This window comes from Ovis canadensis, chromosome 1 (genome assembly GCF_042477335.2).
Source record: "Ovis canadensis isolate MfBH-ARS-UI-01 breed Bighorn chromosome 1, ARS-UI_OviCan_v2, whole genome shotgun sequence".
Lineage (NCBI taxonomy): Eukaryota > Metazoa > Chordata > Mammalia > Artiodactyla > Bovidae > Ovis > Ovis canadensis.
In genome coordinates, this window is record NC_091245.1 from 80,911,341 (window position 1) to 80,931,387 (window position 20,047).

Below are 20,047 nucleotides of genomic sequence, written 5' to 3' on the forward strand. Positions count from 1 at the left end.
TTCACATTTGTCAGGAGGTAGGATATTTTTGTCTCCCATTGATTATCTGTGAAACATTAATAAATATATGTTTGGGTATTATTATACCCAAGCAGGATGTACCCTTATATTATATATCTGTCAAACATTAACAAATCAAACAGGGATAGATAGATGACAAACATATAGATAGATAGTAGATAGATATAGGTAATCTCATGTGCATGTAACTACCTTTATATTAATAAGCAAAATTTATATATGAAATCATTTAACCATTTAATATAACTAGTCAATCAATCAAAAGAATCCTTAACAAAGTTCTATAATGAGCTCGAGGAAAATTAGTGCTAGGTAAACACATATTTTTAAAACACTTTTTTGCTTAAAATATGTATATTTCACATAGTCAAAAACAGAATCTCAGTACATTGAGTGCATGAGTTGAGTAGTACTCCCCCCCAAAGACACATCAAATACCCAACTATTCTGGAATTTGTGAATATTACTTTATTTGGAAGAAAGGGGTCTTCATAGATGTAATTTAGTTCAGGATCTTGAAATTAGATCATCCTGAATTATTCAGGTGGTCTTTATATCCAATGAAAACTGCCTTTATAAGAAGAAGAGAAGATAAGGACACAGAAAAAAAGGCCACGTGAAGAAGAGGTTGGAGATTGCACACAAGCCAAAAAATGCCTAGGGCCATAGGAAGATGGAAGAAGTCAGGATAGATTTTCCCACAGGGCTTTTGGAGGGAGTATGGGCTTGCTGACACCTCAATTTTAGATTTATGGCCTTCAAAAGTGTAAGAAAATCAATTTCTATTGTTTAAATAACTAAGTTTGTGATGATTTGTTACAGTAGCCCTAGGAAACTGATTCTGTGGAAATAAGAGAAAATAAAGAGGATGAAAGAAGAGCCATTCTTTCTCTTAAAAAAATATTAAATGGTAATTCAAACCTTTAGGGAACTAGACAGGAAATCAAAAGCTATTATCCATCACTGGTCATATACTTAAAACTTCTAGATCTATTAATTAAATGCTGCCTTGGAATAGACCTTATTCCAATTACAAGGAATTGGCTGACTATGACTTCCTCTGTCTCTAAAATACTCCAGTCCAAAATCACATAAGCTCTCTGAACTCTCTGCAATCTCAGTGCCCATAAATGCATCTGACTTTCTCTTGTAAGATTATATTTTAAGGATTCATCATCTCTACATTACAAACTGAAATGTAACCATAGATGATTAATGTTAAATGTATCGACAAAATGCTAATGAACAAGCTATAAAAATCAAGCTAATTGTTTTACCTTTGGACCTTGTCTTCCTGGATATCCGGGTAATCCTGGAACGCCAAGTTTCCCCTAAAGTTAAAATAATAATAATAATAATCACTTCAAAATAGAATTCAGTCTATTAGAGCACATAAAAGGAATATTTGCAAGTTTTTCCATTTTTTACTTTCATTACATTTCTTAATTTGAATAGGAAAAAAATGTTACTAATGCTGTGATGTTCAATAACTTAAGCTCCTAAGTGACAGTGTCTTCTTTAAGGACATAGCGAAAGTCATTCAGTCGTGTCCAACTCTTTACGACCCCATGGACTATACAGTCCGTGGAATTCTCCAGGCCAGAATACTGGAGTGGGTAGCCATTCCCTTCTCCAGGGAAGCTTCCCAACCCAGAAATCGAGCCCAGGTCTCCCGCATTGCAGGCAGATTCTTTACCAGCTGAGCTACCAGGGAAACCCTGACATAGAGCACTGAGTAAAGATAATTCTAGGACTGTTTGTGAATGAAAGAATTCACCTAAATTTTATCAAAATTAAATACTATTTAAAATGAATGGCTGTAGTTAGAACTGCATGTAGGTTTTGCCATTTCAACTAAAGGTAATCTATTTGAAAAAATTATTTAATTTCTCACTGTAAATAGAAAGCAAGCAATCATAAGTTAACTTTTTTTTACTAAAGGAAGGCTTAAATAACTATATTAAGAAATTTAACTTAATTTTTGAGCAAAGTTTCTTCTTTTATTCAAATATCTGAATAAATTGAGTTAATAAATACCAAATATTGAGAGACATAGCTAAATAATGATTTTTGTGGACTGTTAATTCCTACAGGTGGAAACTTGAGTGTGTAGCTATTTTCTTCCAATGCAATAAAATTACCACTCAGTTTGAAAGTGCTGATAATGATAAATTACTGTGAAGTCCAAAGACATATAGCATATGCTAAAAGGTTTAAAATGCTAACCTAACAAAATTGACCCCCTGAACAAAGCATTAATTTAAAAATTTGGATAGAAAGAAAATAAAATTAAAATAAGTGGATTGAATAAAATATATGTTTGTGAAATCTGACTGAGACAATTTCCTTAAGATCTTGAGAAAGTATGTTTAATATATAAAATATTTATCAAAATCTTAAACATTAACAGACAAGTAGTATCATTATTTCTTATGTGCATTCAAAATAAATAAGAACAAAAACATAAACAAGTCCAAATTACTATCTATAAAACTTTAAAAGATGAGGAGGCTTTATGAACAAAAATAAATATTTTACTGGATGAAGCAAGGCAAGAAATTAGGAATACAGTTTATGATCTTACTATTATAGATGGGGGTTGCCTGATAGCTCAGCTAGTAAAGAAACTACTTACAATGCAGGAGTCCTAGGTTCAATTCCTGGGTTGTGAAGATCCCCTGGTGAAGGGAAAGGCTACCCATTCCAATATTCTGGCCTGGAGAATTCCAGGCACTATATAGTCCATGGGGTCACAAAGGGTCAGACATAACTGAGAGACTTTCACTTTCACTATCTTATATTGAACAAAACAGTTGTCTGATTCAAGATCAATTTCACATAGGTAAGCGGTCTTCACATGAAACATATTCAAACAAGCCTTAAGAAGCATACTCATAATGATGCCACCTTGGACACAGTAAGTTGTCACACCTTGCTTTGTGCTACTAATTTCAAGGTTAATGAAATTCTCTTAATTATGATCAGAAAACTTTTGTAGTCTATGTTACTACATTAGAATGCAAATTCATTCATTTTAGAATCATTTAAAAATAAATCCAGACAGAAAAATTGTATTTTCAGTGCAGTGGTAGGCAACTACAATAAAAGAGAAAATACTAATGAAATGCTAAAGATGAATAATTAGGAAGTAAAGTTCTGATGCCTCAAAACAGTTTGTGGGACCAACTTACACAGAATACAGTGGGGTTGCAAAAAGAGGAAGGTCCTAGAATATCCTTAAACTATTGGCAAATGAGCCCTTTAGGCAGAAGGTTCATAGGTCTTGTAAGCCCGTATGCCCTGAACCCCATCTTTTCCCTCTGTTGCTTAAACACGATGACATTATTTATCCATTTACAAACAGCAACCAGGAGTCTGAAACTGTAAAAATCACTCATGATAACATGAGAAAATGATTTTTTATTTGTCTAGTCACAATATCTATATAATCCCTTTTTTTTTTCTGGAACAAGATGGTAAAGGGCAGAGACAACACTTTTCTTATACAACATGCTATTTTCATATTTATAGAATAATGATGCTCAATATAAAAAATTGGAGACTAGACATACTTACAAAAAAAGGAATAGTTTGATTTATACTACCAAGAGACAAGTATTATTTATATTTTCCTTCAGTGTACATAATTGGATAGCACTTATCATCAATATTTCTAGTTTTACTTAATTTAACTTCAGGTTCATTACTGGAGGGGGTTGCCATTCCCTTCTCCAGTGGATCTTCCTGACCCAGGGATAGAATAGGGGTTTCCTTCATTGTAGGCAAATTCTTTAACATCTGAGCCACCAGGGAAGCCCTATAAGATGTTCACAATATCACTAAATATTCTATGAAGGCATAATTTTAATGTTGCCTAATATTATATCTAAATGTAACAGTCACAAATATTTTTGACATATGCATATAGCTTAGTGGCTGTGAAAGCAATAAAATAGTATTATTTAGGAACTTTTAAAACATGGTGATGCCTGAGTTAAACTGGATTAAAATTAAAACTTCTTAAAGTATGGCCTGAATATTAGTATCTTTTGAAACATTTATTGTGTAAAAATACATGCTTATGAGGAAAGATTGAGAAAAGAACATTTTGGTTTTAGGGCCAAAGGTGATTCAACTTGCTCCAAAACAACAAGTTGGCCACCTTTCATTGATTCTTTCATTCCTTCATTAATCACATGCAGATTCTACACTTTTAATATAGAAGAGTGTTAAGAGTGGCTGATGCTACATGGCCAATGGGAGAAGAGACTAGAAAATAAGGAAGTGTAGAAGTGGAAGAATGTGCCCGTCTCCTGATTATACTTCTAAGTAGCATATGGATAAGACATTGAAATTCAAAAAATTGAAACTCGATAAAACTCTTGATTTATATCATGGGTGATTAAAATCACCCTAAAATCACAATCAAACATCACGTACAAGAGGGCCTGTAAATTTAAAGTTGTTCACTCACCTTCTCTCCTGCTTGACCAGGAGGACCGGGGTCTCCAGTTGGACCCGCTCGACCTTTGGGGCCTTCAGGGCCATCCTCTCCTCTTGGACCTACTTGACCAACTTCTCCCTGATAACAAAGTAAGAGCATTCTTGTAACTTAAAATACCTTTGAGACTGAATGGCAGAAATTATAGTTCATCAGAAAGTTATATTCTTCAACTCTTGGTTTGTTTACTCACATATATGACAAAGAGGACTGAAAGTCTTTGACTTTATCAATCTTTCAATTAGTACATAAACAACTCAATACAGTCTGACATTTGAAAAGCTACAGAAGTCCTATGCTACCATGTATCACACTAAATTAATGTTAATACACTGAGTCACAGAAAGAGAGAGAGAAAATAAGAATCAAAATTAGAGACTATAGGTTGGCAATATATGCTACCCCAAAATACGCCACTTTGGCATAAGGATTATTTTGAACTGAAGGCAAGTGAGAAGAAGCAGATTTAATCAAAAAAGTTATCTACCCATCCTGTACTTGCTTAAAAGCAGGGAACAAATTTGCAAAGGTGTTTTTCCTACCCCCTCTATCAGAAAAGACAAAAATTAGTCACTAGAGGCAACTAGACCCTTACTAGTCTAGAGCCAGAAGAATATATCTATACACCAGAGGAATATATCTATACAGCAAACTTTCCAGCTAGCCTTTATATAACATTAACAGTTTCCATTTATCTGCCTTCCCACAGTTTATAGCACTAGAAACTCAAAGTCCTTTCCTCTTCAAAATTTATTGTTCCTTTGCTAAAATGATATACAATCACAAGTTCTAATCACGCTTGAATTACTCATCACTTAGTGTTCCCATGTATAATCATGATACACAAGACAAACTTCTGTTTGCTTATCTCTTATTAATCTGTCTTCTGTCATTCTATAATTTTAGAGGGCTCCAGTCTGAGACTCTATCAGGGTAGGAGGGAAAATAATTTTTCCTCCCAGATGATAGCAACTTTGGAAATCACTGATTGGAACTTAAGAAAAATATCTCACCTGACTTTAAACTTTATTTTCACATTTAAGGTATTAGGTTCTAAATGTGTATGCTATTGCTCCCATCCCAGACACAGGCTTTATATGCATTTTAAGAAAATCAGTATTCTATACCATGCCTTTTTTATTCCATTCATTAGATACTATTATGCTAGTTATAAAACAAATTTTCCCAATAAACCATTTAATTTACTTTAGGTGACAATTTTTTGTTTTCAAGATACTCACTAACAGAAAAATGGTGTACTATATTGATACTCAAAAATTCAAGACAACTATAAAGTGAAAATTCATGAAAGACGCAGATATAGTCTCCAGGAAGCATAGCTCATTATATATGAACAAGATTTAAAACAAATCTATTGAATTAATTATATAAAGCAATTTGATCATCAACTTATAAAATATCTGTAAACAGTAACACCATATATAATATATATTTTGTGTATTTATACATATATATATATAACTATGCATGTGTAGATATGCTATGGGACATATATTTAGCATAGCACCCAAAAAATAACTAATACTATTTTATTTCCACAGAAATTAAGACATCTAATCTTCAGATAAAAATAGAAGTGAAAAATGTCTCAGGTAGCATAACATTTGATTTATTCTATATTTGCAGTATTTAACTATATAGGAATAAGAACACACACATTCATAAATGCATGTACTAGTACAGATTTTCTTTTTACTTACTCTATCACCTTTGAGACCCATGTCACCTTTGAATCCTGGAAAACCATCTTCACCCTAAAAAGTATAAATAATAAAACAAGTACTTAATCAATTGTTTGGATAAATCTAGAATATGACTATATACATTATGAGTATTGACAATTAGGAAAAAATAGTTCTGAGAAATATGAATCTTGCTTTGAAACTTCCTCTTCCCTATTTTAAACCTTTATTTCCAATATTCTTTCATTTCCCCATAATTAATGACTCTAAGTTATTTTTCACTTTCATGCGTTGGAGAAGGAAATGGCAACCCCCTCCAGTGTTCTTGCCTGGAGAATCCCAGGGACGGGGGAGCCTGGTGGGCTGCCGTCTCTGGGGTCGCACAGAGTTGGACAAGACTAAAGCGACTTAGCAGCAGCAGCAGCAGCAGCAGCAGCAGCAGCAGCAATGACTCTAAGTTACCAGAAAAGTTTTCACAAATGTGTTCGTTAAATCTTCTCTATCTTATGGAGAAAATAACCATTCTCTTGTAACAACATGTATCCTATGTTATTTGAACAAAGAAGTAAAAATTTAATTAACTTTGGTTTACAAGAACCCTGGATGACCAAATAAATTGTCTTTATCTTTAATTTGCTGATACATACCTATATATTTTATCTCATTCATATTGTCTCCTGTGCTTTAGATAAATGTGTTCTGGTTCAACTTGTTCTCTATATTATAACCTCTCTTCAGGTGAAGAATAAGCAAATTAATATTATCTTTTATGCATAAATAGAGATTGCTACTTGGCACATATGCACAAACCAGGGATGCTGAAAACTTGGCATTCTTTAGCAAAGAGAGGAGAAATTTTGACTATGAAAATACTTCTAGTCATTTTTATTATATCCAGCTTCATGAACGACTTTACTGTCTCTTAATTTCAAGAAAAAAAAGTTCCTAAGGAATAATCATTAGTGTATTCAATAGCATTAATTGAGCAATTATTCAGAGCACTGTGGAGTAATTTGAAGTTTTTGTTTTACCAATAGTTTGCATTAATTTTGGCTCAGACGGAGTAGAATGGGTGTTTAGAGATGAAAGACATGAGGATAATGATATTGATGTACTGTGCTGGTACCAGTAGTGGTGGTGCTGAGGAGAGAAGGGTACTTGGAGAATTCACAGAGCAGCTGGTACCTTAATTTGTAGTTGAAGAATGGATGACTTGCAGAGTTTGAGAAAAAGGCCTGTCAGGCCAAGCACGAGAACAAAGCTAGGAAGAATAGTACCTACACTTCCACATCCTGCTGTGGAAATGACCTCTACAAAACACAAAACTGATATCAATTTTTGGAATCAATGATTCCAATGTGCTAATGATGACCGTAAGCTGCCATCTCCCTCATGACTGAGGCTTTGTTCACCTCTATAGTTTTCTCTTTGGTTTAAATATCCCTTCTACTTCCATCCAACACACTGGAACTGAATTTTAGAAAAGCTGAATTTCCTGTATTTCCATTTGTAATTCTTGCATTGGTTAACCACTTCCACATACACACCCATCTGCAAATCTTTTACTTTCTCTGTCTACTTGGTGAGGTTTTCGTCATCTTTTAGGATTTAGCTCATGATTCTGCTATGAAGCGGTAAAGAATCTGCCTGCAATGTAGGAGACCTGGCTTTGATCCCTGGGTCAGGAAGATCCTCTGGAGAAGGGAATGGCAACTCACTCTAGTGATTCTTGCCTGGAAAATTTCATGGTCAGAGGATCCTGGTGGGCTACAGCCGTGGGGTAGCAAAGAGTCAGAAGAGGGCCCAGGGACTAACACTTTCATTGCCATGAGGTATTCCATGACCTCATTCTTTGCCTGTTAAAATTAACCTCTTCGTCCTATGTGCCACACTCATCATTTGTTAATATAACATTACATCCTGTCTGAGAAACAGGGAATAATCACAGGTCTCTTTCTTTCTACTAAATGCTGAAAAACAAGTGAAAGTGAAGTTGCTCAGTCGTGTCCGACTCTGTCACCCCATGGACTGTAGCCTACCAGGCTTCTCTGACCATGGGATACAAGAAACATGCCTAATTAACCTCTAGCTCTCCAATGCCTACTATATTCTGACCCTCAAAATCATGATATATAACAGATATTTATTAAATGCAAATTTGGAATCATCCTTGCCTCAGTGTGACTTTGGTAATGTATGCTAAGGTACAGAAGATATAAGGTTAGTAAGGATATATGAGATTTAGACCCGGAAGCGCTAAAGGCTAAGTTGCTTCAGTTGTGTCCCTTTGTGACCCCATGGACTATTGCCCTCCAGGCTCCTCTGTCTATGGATTCTCCAGGCAAGAATACTGGAGTAGGTTGCCATTCCCTTCTCTAGGGGAATCTTCCTGACCCAGGGATCCAACTGGCATCTCTTATGTCTCCTGCATCGGCAGGCAGCTTTACCACTAGCGCCACCTGGGAAGCCAAGACCTGGAAAAGGAATCAAATTTGATACAGTGCCTTGAATGCAGCTGGGCAATAGCAGAGGCTTAAAAGGTGAAAATGACCACTTAAATTCCTATTGACTGGTGTCTTCATTACCTGATCCCTAGAGAGAAAGGTAATTACACAGTTGCCAAGTTCAGTTTAAAAAAAATACTGCACTCTATGTCTAAAATAAATAATAGTTTTTAAAATTTTTTTCAAAGAGAGATATTTTAAGAGAATATATAGTGAAGTAGAGGCTACTGCTATCAAAACTTTGTTTTCAATACATTCATAATTTTAAAAATAAATTAGATAGTAAGTTAGTAAGAACGTCCTTACAATAAGTAACATTTTTAAAATAAATGGCACTTTCAAGCTACTAAGCTTTCCAGTCCTTAAATTATCAAATCTTATTTTTGATAAGATTTTTTTAAATATTAATTTTAATTGGACGCTAATTACTTTACAATATTGTAGTGTTTTTTGCCATACATTGACATGAATTAACCATGGGTATACATGTGTCTTCCATCCTGAATCCACTTCCCACCTCTCTCCCCATCCCATTCCTCAGGGTTGTCCCAGTTCAACTGGCTTTGAGTGCCCTGTTTCATGCATTGAACTTAGACTGGAGGAAACAGCTTTTAGGAAACAGGTGAAAAAGGAATTCACCTGTGCCACTTGGTTGACTGGTTATTCTGAGGAATAAATCTGAGTCTAAACAGTGGAGAATTTTATTCTAGTTAGGGCATTAACTTGGTAATTCAGCTTTTGTTAATTACTACTGCTATTTGTAAAAAGAAAATAGTTTCAATTTCCTTCCTCATCTCTTTTGAGATAAATGGTTGATTATAATATATATTCAGAAAAACAAATAGTGTACATTAGAATTAACTAAGATTTCATAGTTCTTTACAAAGTTTGAAAATAGGAAGAATTCTTGTTATAAAAAGTTTCCATTAAAATTTATACAAAATTTCTCTATATCTAGGTAAGCAATATATTACTATGTTAATATATGATATGGAATGAAAGGTACAACTGAAAAATATCTTAGAGATTTTTTAGGATGAGGTCCTCATTTTACAGACTTAAAATAAGGCTCGGGGAAAGTAAGCAACCTAACTTTACAAGTTAGCTTTACAACTTTGCTATGAGTGCTATAATCAGAAATCAGAATGTTTAATTCCCAATTAAAATATTAATTCTTTATATATCTACTTGTTTCTTCTGAAACCATATACCACTCAAAATAACCAATAATATCAAATTTTTCCTACATATGACCAATATACATTTTTTCCCCTGAGTATGTTTCTTCTCACAAATATCTTATCATCTATAATATTCTTTTCCTTTGCATTTGCCACTACACCTCCTTCCAAAAAGTTCACAACTTTCCCACTCCAATTATATGCCTTTCATATAAATACTGCCTTCCCTAAAAATTCTTGGTGGGCACTAATTCCAGGGAAAAAATTTGAATTGATATTTAAATGTGTTACCAACAAAAACTGAGATTCGAAGTTCTAAATTTAGACTATATATATATGTATATATATATATATATATATATTTTTTTTTTTGCCTAGGCTACTTGCAAATAATTGCAAGTTCAACATTGTCTAAGCCATCACTCTGCTGTCAGCTCAGTAAGACACTATACCCTGAAGTTCAACTGAGATGATAAAGATGAATTAGGATTCTAATCAAAGTAGCTGAGTTAATTTAAAACACATAACATATTTTCACGCAGTAGACTTGACAATATAGTCGCATACTTTGACAGTGCCTCAGTATGTTACTTATTTATTCTTTCCAGAAAATAAAATATAACATATATAAAAAATACATCCCTTCTTGTCATTTATTCCTTACTGATATCAAATCCATTCAAGGTGCTTTTAATATTATGACTGTAGGAATAAACAGTTATCCTTGAAATAAAAATGTATATTCCATATATTTCTCATGAAATTCCCTTAACACTTTGTATTTTGTGTTATAAAATGTAATATAGTAAGAATTAATGCAGTACCAGTTCTGAGTAGTGTCATTCCATTTCAACATAATCATTGAGGAAGTGGGAGCTCTACATTTATCTTAAACATTTCTCCCACCAGGGAGCCCATTTAATGAAAAAAAAAATCTCAATTTTGTTTTCTTCATCAAATTAAATTATAAGTATCCTTTAAAAGCATGCATATTCTTTCATTCACATTTATCTGATTTTACTCTTTATTTCCTTCTCATTTAAGCTTTTGCTATGCATGCGTTATCACATACAAAGATTTCTTCTTCCAACAATTAATTTCTATTTTGTACTTGACTTCAGTTTATGAAGACTGAAAATTTTAGTAGAGAAAAAAGGGAATAAATATTCCTCTGTTATGTATATAACTAGATCCAATCCAGTCTTAACAAATACAATCATACGGTCAATCTTATAATTTAGAAAAGTTAAAGACATGCAAAAAAAAAAAAAAACTTTAGTAGAATTGATTTTATATATGATATACCTTCGTTTTTCTTCTATAATTTCATCCTCACCCAAGGATATAAAACTTTTCTTTTAAAGTTTCCAGGACACAGAGTACAAAATTATTAGACTTGCATTGTGTTCTACATAAGTAATCATTCAATATATTTGAGAAATGAAATATCTGTTGAATAAATTTAATTTTTTATACAATAGCAATTAAAATCACCTAAATAAATTATGTTTTACCTTTTCACCTTTAGAGCCCTTGAGACCTCTGACACCATCTGCTCCCTATGGAATAAATTAGAAGAATTAAATGACTATAATATTTTACATTGAAATTAAATAATGTGGAAAAATATAATATTATTTACCTTTACTCCTCGGGGACCGGGGTAGCCAATGGGACCCTGTGGACCAGGAGGGCCCTGTAAAAGACCCAATGCAATTTAAATACATAATGCACTGAAAGTGTCCCTCACTCACATGCTACAGTTTTACCAAGTAATCTCTAAGAAGATTATATTTTTCCACTTTTGGTAAAAATTTATTTGGTAGCTTATCATTTGTATCTAAAGTCAGATATGATGAACAAACATATCATATATTCATGTTAAAGTAAGATAAATGTCATAAATATATGAAGTAATATAAACAATCATATATTAATAATTAATAACTTCTAAGATTGAAAAAAATCTGATGTCCTTGTGTCTATAAAAAAAGCTATAGATTAACCAAAAGGATAAATAATTTCTAACCAAAATTGGCATTAAGTTTATAGCATTTACATCAAGAAAATGATCAAAATTATATATATTCCACAACTGGCTTCATTTCATTACTCTATCTAAAGGAAATAATATTAATATACAATAGTAATGCTGACTATTTTAATAAGAATCTAAAATTAGCAACTCTAAATAAAAATGATCTTACCCTGCTACTGTAATCCAAAAGTAGTATTAAGGTTGAATAAGCTTTAATTTTGACATTTTATTTAGATATTTTGATAACTGTTTCTCTTTCAATTCCCATCTTATGTAAAGATTATCAGAATGTAATAAATATAGATCAAATTCAACTGACATAAACATTTTAACAATATTCAGTAGTTCTTGTCCAATTTCATTATTATTATTTATGATCATGTATTCCACATATAATATATTTGCAGAATGTGAATGTATTTCTGATCATGGGAATTTTTTTTTAACCGAGAATGATAGTCTAATTGATCTAATTAATCAAATTGCCAATACAGAATTAAAAGTTGTCTAACTAAGATATATCTTTTTTTATTCCCTAAATTAAAAGTAACTTTAGAGCCATGATTTATACCTAAATGTTAGCAAACATTCTTTTGAAAGTAAATACATATTACAGGTGGAGAGTAACTATTTTTCACTATTTTCTAATATTCATACCCCTAAATGATCAAAGAAATATATATATATAAATATGTATCTCATAGAAATGACCAAAGCAAGGCATTTTCTCTGGGAGATAAGGTGACAGAACATTTAAATAATACTTTGTGACATACCAGAGAACCTTTTTCTCCAGACTGGCCTTCTTTTCCAGGATGACCCTACATTTGTCAAAAATATATACTGAGATGCAATATTAATGGTAATATGTAAATGAAATTGTTTCTTTTTTTCCATATGTTGAGGTTTTACTCTTTATGTTTCAAATATATTAAATATTTTCCATCACTCTATATAATTTTAAATAATATTAGAAACTAGCATTTGGAAAGAAACATAAGTTTATATTTCATAATTCATAATTTCATAAGTGCAAAATTCACTAAATGACATAATGAACTTGAGAGAGAGTTTGGGAAAAGCACATAAAACATGCATATTATTCATGAACAGTTTGACCCCAGTCTCAATTAATCTTAAATAAAAGTGTTTCAGTCTAACTTCTATTTGCATATTGATTGAGTAATTATACTCACATCTTTACAAGGCAACTAAGAACATCAATGGGACATTTAAAACACAGCAATGTCATAAACACCAATGGTGTTTTTAATCAAGTTACTGAGAGTTGGTAAATAAAAATGCACAGCTCCACAACAAATCTACTCAATGAAAACAAGCAATAACAGGATGAAAATTTTTATACCTTAGTTCTGAGTAAGTAATTTCAAGAGTAAAAAAAGAAGCATAAATAACAAAGATTTTCAAATAACAACCATGGATATTACATGATTACATAATTTATTGCTATATGATAAGATATAATAAACATTGCTATATTTGTAGAAAAGTAAGGAATCCCTGAACACAGATGAATTTTCATGTAAGGTGTCTGAGGAAACTTACAAAAGATGAGGAATATATCACCTGGACTCTCAAGAAACATGTTCTTTGAAAAGGAAGAGAAGATAGAAAAGTATTTTCTATGAAAAGAAAAGGACATAACAAAATGTATAGCAATAGAAAATGTAGAGCCTACTAAGAGAAAAGTGAGAGGTAGGAAAATATGAGATTCTGGCAGAGAGTGGTCCTAAGACCACTGGGACCTCTTTAAAGATTTTGCAGGATGGAAACTACATGATTAGATAGAATTTTAGAGAGATCAATGTTTAATTACTGGCTCAATTTGCTTTTATTACTGAATTCATACAATCACTTCTAAAACACATGTAAAATCTATTTATGAAAATGAAATATGGAAAGTTTAATGACCAGGTAACTACTACTTACAGGAGGCCCATCAGCACCAGGAAGTCCTGCAAGCCCTGGTTTTCCTTGTGGACCCTAATCGAATAGAAAAAAAGAATATTTTCTTTAAAAAAAAATAATTTAAAGTCTGACTTTGTACATAGGAATATACTGCTAATAAGATTCTTAACTAGAGTCACCAATCTTTATCTATAAATTGCACACGTCTAAATACTTTTTAACATGTTTTATAGAAAAATGGTATATAAATAGATGAAAATCAAATTTAACATATGTCAAAGACACATTATTTTTTTATCTAGCTTTTAATCCTGTGTGTCTTTTTAAATCAGCAATTAAATTAGTTGCTAATTAATTTAATTTTTGCATGCCATAATAAATTGCTACTTATAGACTAAAAGAGTATCCCAGGTGACGCTAGTAGTAAAGAATCTGCCTGCCAATGCAGGAGATGTGAGAGACAGTTTCGATCCCTGGATTGGGAAGATCCCTTGGAGAAGGAGATAGCAACCCACTCCAGAACTGTTGCCTGGAGAATCCCATGGGCAGAGGAGCTTGGAGGGCTACAATCCATAGGATCGCAGAGACGGACATGAGCGAAGCAACTTAGCACACATGCATGCACAGAGTAAAAAGAAAAACAATATAGGCCCATATGCAATCATTATACTCATTGATATACATTGATTCACATCACTGAAAAGGCAAATACTGTACATTTCCATAATGACACTAGTAAGTTCCTATTCACGGGGAACTATACTCAATATGAAAGTGAAAGTCACTCAGTTGTGTCTGACTCTTTGTGATTATATACTCCATGGAATTCTCCAGACCAGAACACTGGAGTGGGCAGCCTTTCTCTTCTCCAGGGGATCTTCCCAACCCACGGATCAAACCGAGGTCTCCCACATTGCAAGCGGATTCTTTCCCAGCTGAACCACAAGTTGGACTATAAAGAAAGTTGAGCACTGAAGAACTGATGCTTTTGAAAAGTGGTGTTGGAGAAGACTCTTGAGAATCCCTTGGATGGCAAGATCAAACCAGTACATCTTACAGGAAATCAGTCCTGAATATTCATTGGAAGGACTGATGCTGAACCCTAACTCCAATACTTTGGCCACCTGATGTGAAGAATTGACTCATTGGTAAAGACCCTGATGCTGGGAAAGATTGAAGGAGGGAAGAGAAGGGGATGACAGAGGATGAGATGTTTGGATGGCATCACCAACTCAATGGACATGAGTTTGAGCAAGCTCCAGGAGCTGGTGATGGACAGGGAAGCCTGGCATGCTGCAGTTCATGGGGTCACAAAGAGTTGGACATGACTGAGTGACTGAACTGAACTGATACTCAGTATCCCTTGATAAACTATAATGGAAAAAACATGACAAAGAATGTATATGTGTGTGTAACTGAATCACTTTGTTGTACAGCAGAAATTAACACAACATTGTAAATCAGCTATATTTCAACAAAATAGTTTTTTTTAAGTGCCAGTTCAAATAATTACACAGTAACATTGATTAAACATCAGTAATAATTAACATAAGAAATATGTTATAGATTATGTTACTCATAAGACATAGAAGTATACTATTTTGATGTAGAAAGGACATAATCTAATACACAAATAACAAATAATAACAAATTAACTATTTATTCATACATTAATCTGTGTTTAATCACAAAGGATTTCAGATATCACTTAATTTGATCCCTGGTTAGGCTGGAACAAGCTAAAAGAATGATTATTGCAAGCAGACCCTTCACTGGGAGAAAAACTGGCTTTCTACTTAGAATAATTACCTTTATCAAGTCTTTAGAGCTCAAGCCATTTCTGCTTGCTCATGATTAGTCGCAATTTAGAAACAATTAAAAGAGCAAGGATACATCAGCAAGTCTAGATGCTGGATGTAAACGGAGTTTTCCATTCTCAAACAGTATTTAAGAAAAGCATTGTATTCATGTATATGGATAGTACAGAGTTTAACAAGGAAGCCTCATTTAAATCACTATGGAACAACAACAACAAAAAATAACCTATAAATAATCTGGACTTTATAACTGAATTTAATTGCATCTCATTTTTATAGGATTTAAAGATTTCAATACTCTTCACCAATGTGCAGTCATATACAGTCAAGTAATCTAATATTATAAAATAACTGCTATAAAATCCTGATTCTTTTATGACAGTGTTTTACCTTTCACTTAAATCATTTTTTGCAGTACAATGTACTTATTTCTTCAAAGCAAAATGTAGAATACAAAGGCAAAACTATTTCCATAATTATTATTTCCAGCAGACATGATATTTCTATGACAATGACCTTGTGTATAAAACTATGTTATTTTTGGTTGTTGTTGTTGCTATATATTTAAGTGTAGATTAGAAATACTAAAAGTCATGTACTATAGGATTTTTTTAAATCAAGTTAAAATCGATCCATTTCTTTTAAAATGGAAGCTCTATGACAGTACAGTATTTTGTCTGCTTTCTTAACTTCTTGTTATTTCCATGAAGAAATGGCAATATATTTAAATGAATGAATGCTATACTTTTGGGAGTTTAATAAAATAGTTAAAATTTGTTGTGCTCCTATGTACTATATTAAGCAATATATGATATATATGGTGTATATATATATATATATATATATATATGTATACTATCCATCTTAATTCTCAAGCAATTTCATGAAATTTCATCATCTAAGATTTTGAGTAATTAACCAATGCTAATATATCACAGAGTTGCAATATAAATGAATTCAGATCTTTAGCCATATTTCAAAGTCTTTGCCTTTAACTAATATTTGTTTACTTTGCCAACTAAGGTCCGTCTAGTCAAGGCTATGGTTTTTCCTGTGGTCATGTATGGATGTGAGAGTTGGACTGTGAAGAAGGCACAACGCCAAAGAATTGATGCTTTTGAACTGTGGTGTTGGAGAAGACTCCTGAGGATCCCTTGGACTGCAAGGAGATCCAACCAGTCCATTCCGAAGGAGATCAACCCTGGGATTTCTTTGGAAGGAATGATGCTAAAGCTGAAGCTCCAGTATTTTGGCCACCTCATGCAAAGAGTTGACTCATTGGAAAAGACTCTGATGCTGGGAAGGATTGGGGGCAGGAGGAGAAGGGGACGACAGAGGATGAGATGGCTGGATGACATCACTGACTCAATGGACGTGAGTCTGAGTGAACTCTGGGAGTTGGTGATGGACAGGGAGGCCTGGGGTGCAGCGATTCATGGGGTGGCAAAGAGTCAGACACAACTGAGCAACTGAACTGAACTGAACTATTTGTTTTGTGTCTTGCTATTTCTTTTTTTTAGCTCACAGAGTTATACAATATCATTTGTTTTCTGTAAAGCAATTAATATGAGTGAAGGAAATTCTGAGAGCATAAATTAAATCACAGGGCATAAAAGTATATTTAAGTTATTGCATGTCAGAAAAGCAATATAGTGGTCATCCAGTTTGGTTAATTAACTTAATGTTATAAAATATTTTATCCCAAATATAATAAAATTACAGGCAACAATAACTTATGATAAAAATGTTATTGGGAGTTAAAAATATATGATATTTCTTAAGTTATATTTAACTGTGAAATTTAACTGTGGGTTGCACAATCTGATTAAAAACATTATTCACCCAGTTTTGAAAGACAAGGCTATTGAGCCAGAATAAACAGAACACAAATCTAAAATAAAATATACACCATAGACGAAAAATTAAAAAAAAACACATTTCTTTCATGTTCTTTCTCCTTTTGATAGAAAGAGACTGTCTTTGAACTCAAGAGCTGGATATGTTCAAAGCAGAAAAAGAAGCAGGTTATGCTTAATGATAGCTCTCTTCCTACCACAAGAAGGACAGTGAACCAGATCCTATATTTTACCTGTTTCTCAACATAGTGAATTCAGATACACCAACTTTCCTTAAAAGCAAATTCTTCCTCTAAGACTCCAGTGCAGGGATGATATTATTATAGAAAATTTAATAAGCACATGCCTCAAGTACAATTTATTACAAACATAATATGGTTATGATGAGTTAATCTAAGATATGATAAGAGTGGTCCAGATTAAAATCTCTGATCTAAAGCACCTTTGGTGCCTAATATTTTAAATAAATCAACTATTTCCAGTAGCCCTCTAATACTGTAATCATATAGAAAGCACACAGAAAAAAAAGCACTTTAGAGACCACTTAAGTTTGATATGAAAATAAAGAAGGGCAAAGGCTAAACAAGAGACAGCTTTACAGATGGACATCATCAAATGGTCAATATTGAAATCAAATTGATTTCATTTCTTTGTAGCTGAAGATGGAGAAACTGTATACAGTCAGCAAAAATAAGACCCGGAGCTGACTGTGGCTCAGATCATCAGCTTCTCATAGTAAAATTCAGGCCTCAACTAAAGAAGACTGGGAAAAACACTAAGCCAGCCAGATATGACTTGAATCAAATCTTGTGTGAATTCCCAGTAGAGGTAATGAATAGATTCAATGGACTAAACATAGATAACACTGCACCTGAAGAACTATGGATAGCAGTCTTTAATATTGTACAGGATGTGGTGAACAAAACCATACCAAAGAAAAAGAAAGCAAGAGGCAAAGTGTTTATCTGAAGAGGCTTTACAAATAGCAAAAGAATGAAGACAAATGAAAAGCAGGCAAGAGAGGGAAAGGTACATCCAATTAAATGCAGTTTCAAAGAATAGCTAGAAGAGACAAGAAGGCCTTCTTCAATGAACAGTGCATAAAACTGGAAGAAAAGAACAAAAGGGGAAAGACTAGAGATCTCTTCAGGAAAACTGGAAACATCAAGGGAGCATTCTGCCCAAACATGGACACAATAAACGATAAAAATGGTAGAGACGTAGTAGATGTTGAAGAGATCAAGAAGAGATGGAAAGAATACACAGAAGAACTGTATTGTAAAAATCTTAATGAACTGAATTATTATGACGGTGTGGTTAGTCACCCAGAACCAGACATTCTGGAGTCTGAAGTCTAGAGGGCCTTAAGAAGCACTGCTATTAATAAAGCTAGTGTATGCGATGAAATTCCAGCAGAACTATTCAAATTCCTAAAGGAGGATGCCATTAAGTCAGCAAATCTGGAAGATCCAGCAGTGGCCACAGGACTAGAAAAGGTCAATCCTCATCCCAGTTCCCAACAAGGGTAGCACCAAAGAATGTGCTAACCATTGAATAATTGCACACATCTCCCATGCTAGTGAAGTCATGCTTAAAATCCTATATGCTAGGCTTCAGCAGTATATGAACCAAGAACTTCCAGATGTCCAAGCTGTGTTTAGAAAAGGAAGAGGAATGAGAGATACAATTGTGAAAATTTGCTGGATTATAGAGAAAGCAAAGGAACTTCAGAAAAACATTTATCTCTGTTTCTTCAACTATGATCAAGCCTTTGACTATGTGGATCATGACAGACTGTGGAAAGCTCTTAAAGAGATGGGAATACCAGACCATCTTACCAGTCTCCTCAGAAACCTGTATGTGGGTCAAGAAGCAACAGTTAGAACCATGTATGGAACAACTGATTGGTTCAAGGTAGAGAGAGGAGTACAACAGGGCTGTCTGCTGTAACCCTGTTTTTTAAACCTATATGCTGAGAACACCATGAGAAATGCCAGGCTGGATGTTACAAGCTGGAACCAAGGTAGGCAGGAGAAACATCAATAACCTCAGATATGCAGATGATACCACTCTAATAGCAGAAAGTGTAGAGGAACTAAAGAGCCTCTTGATGCGGGAGAAGGAGGAGGGTGAAAGAGTCAACTTAAGACTAAATAATAAGAAACTAAGATCACGTCATTCAGCTCCATTTTTGCATGGCAAATAGAAGGGGAACAGGTGGAAGGAGTGACAGATGCAGAGTACATCATGAGAAACGCGGGGCTGGAAGAAGCACAAGCTGGAATCAAGATTGCCGGGAGAAATATCAATAACCTCAGATATGCAGATGACACCACCCTTATGGCAGAAAGTGAAGAGGAACTAAAGAGCCTCTTGATGAAAGTGAAAGAGGAGAGTGAAAAAGTTGACTTAAAGCTCAACATTCAGAAAACGAAGATCATGGCATCTGGTCCCATCACTTCATGGGAAATAGATAGGGAAAAAGTGGAAACAGTGT

The 20,047-nt window shown here is 33.6% G+C and overlaps 1 protein-coding gene across 1 annotated transcript in view; it reads right to left on the reverse strand.

Annotated features, from left to right (window-relative positions):
- The window catches only part of COL11A1 (collagen type XI alpha 1 chain), a 231,805-nt gene that overhangs the window by 104,747 nt on the left and 107,011 nt on the right, over positions 1 to 20,047 (reverse strand). Inside the window, exons 25-31 of the mRNA XM_069599057.1 lie at positions 13,899 to 13,952; positions 12,725 to 12,769; positions 11,553 to 11,606; positions 11,425 to 11,469; positions 6,244 to 6,297; positions 4,496 to 4,603; positions 1,299 to 1,352 (exon numbers count right to left, since the gene is read on the reverse strand). Coding sequence (XP_069455158.1) covers positions 1,299 to 1,352; positions 4,496 to 4,603; positions 6,244 to 6,297; positions 11,425 to 11,469; positions 11,553 to 11,606; positions 12,725 to 12,769; positions 13,899 to 13,952 — 414 coding nt within the window. The remainder of the gene's footprint in view (positions 1 to 1,298; positions 1,353 to 4,495; positions 4,604 to 6,243; positions 6,298 to 11,424; positions 11,470 to 11,552; positions 11,607 to 12,724; positions 12,770 to 13,898; positions 13,953 to 20,047) is intronic.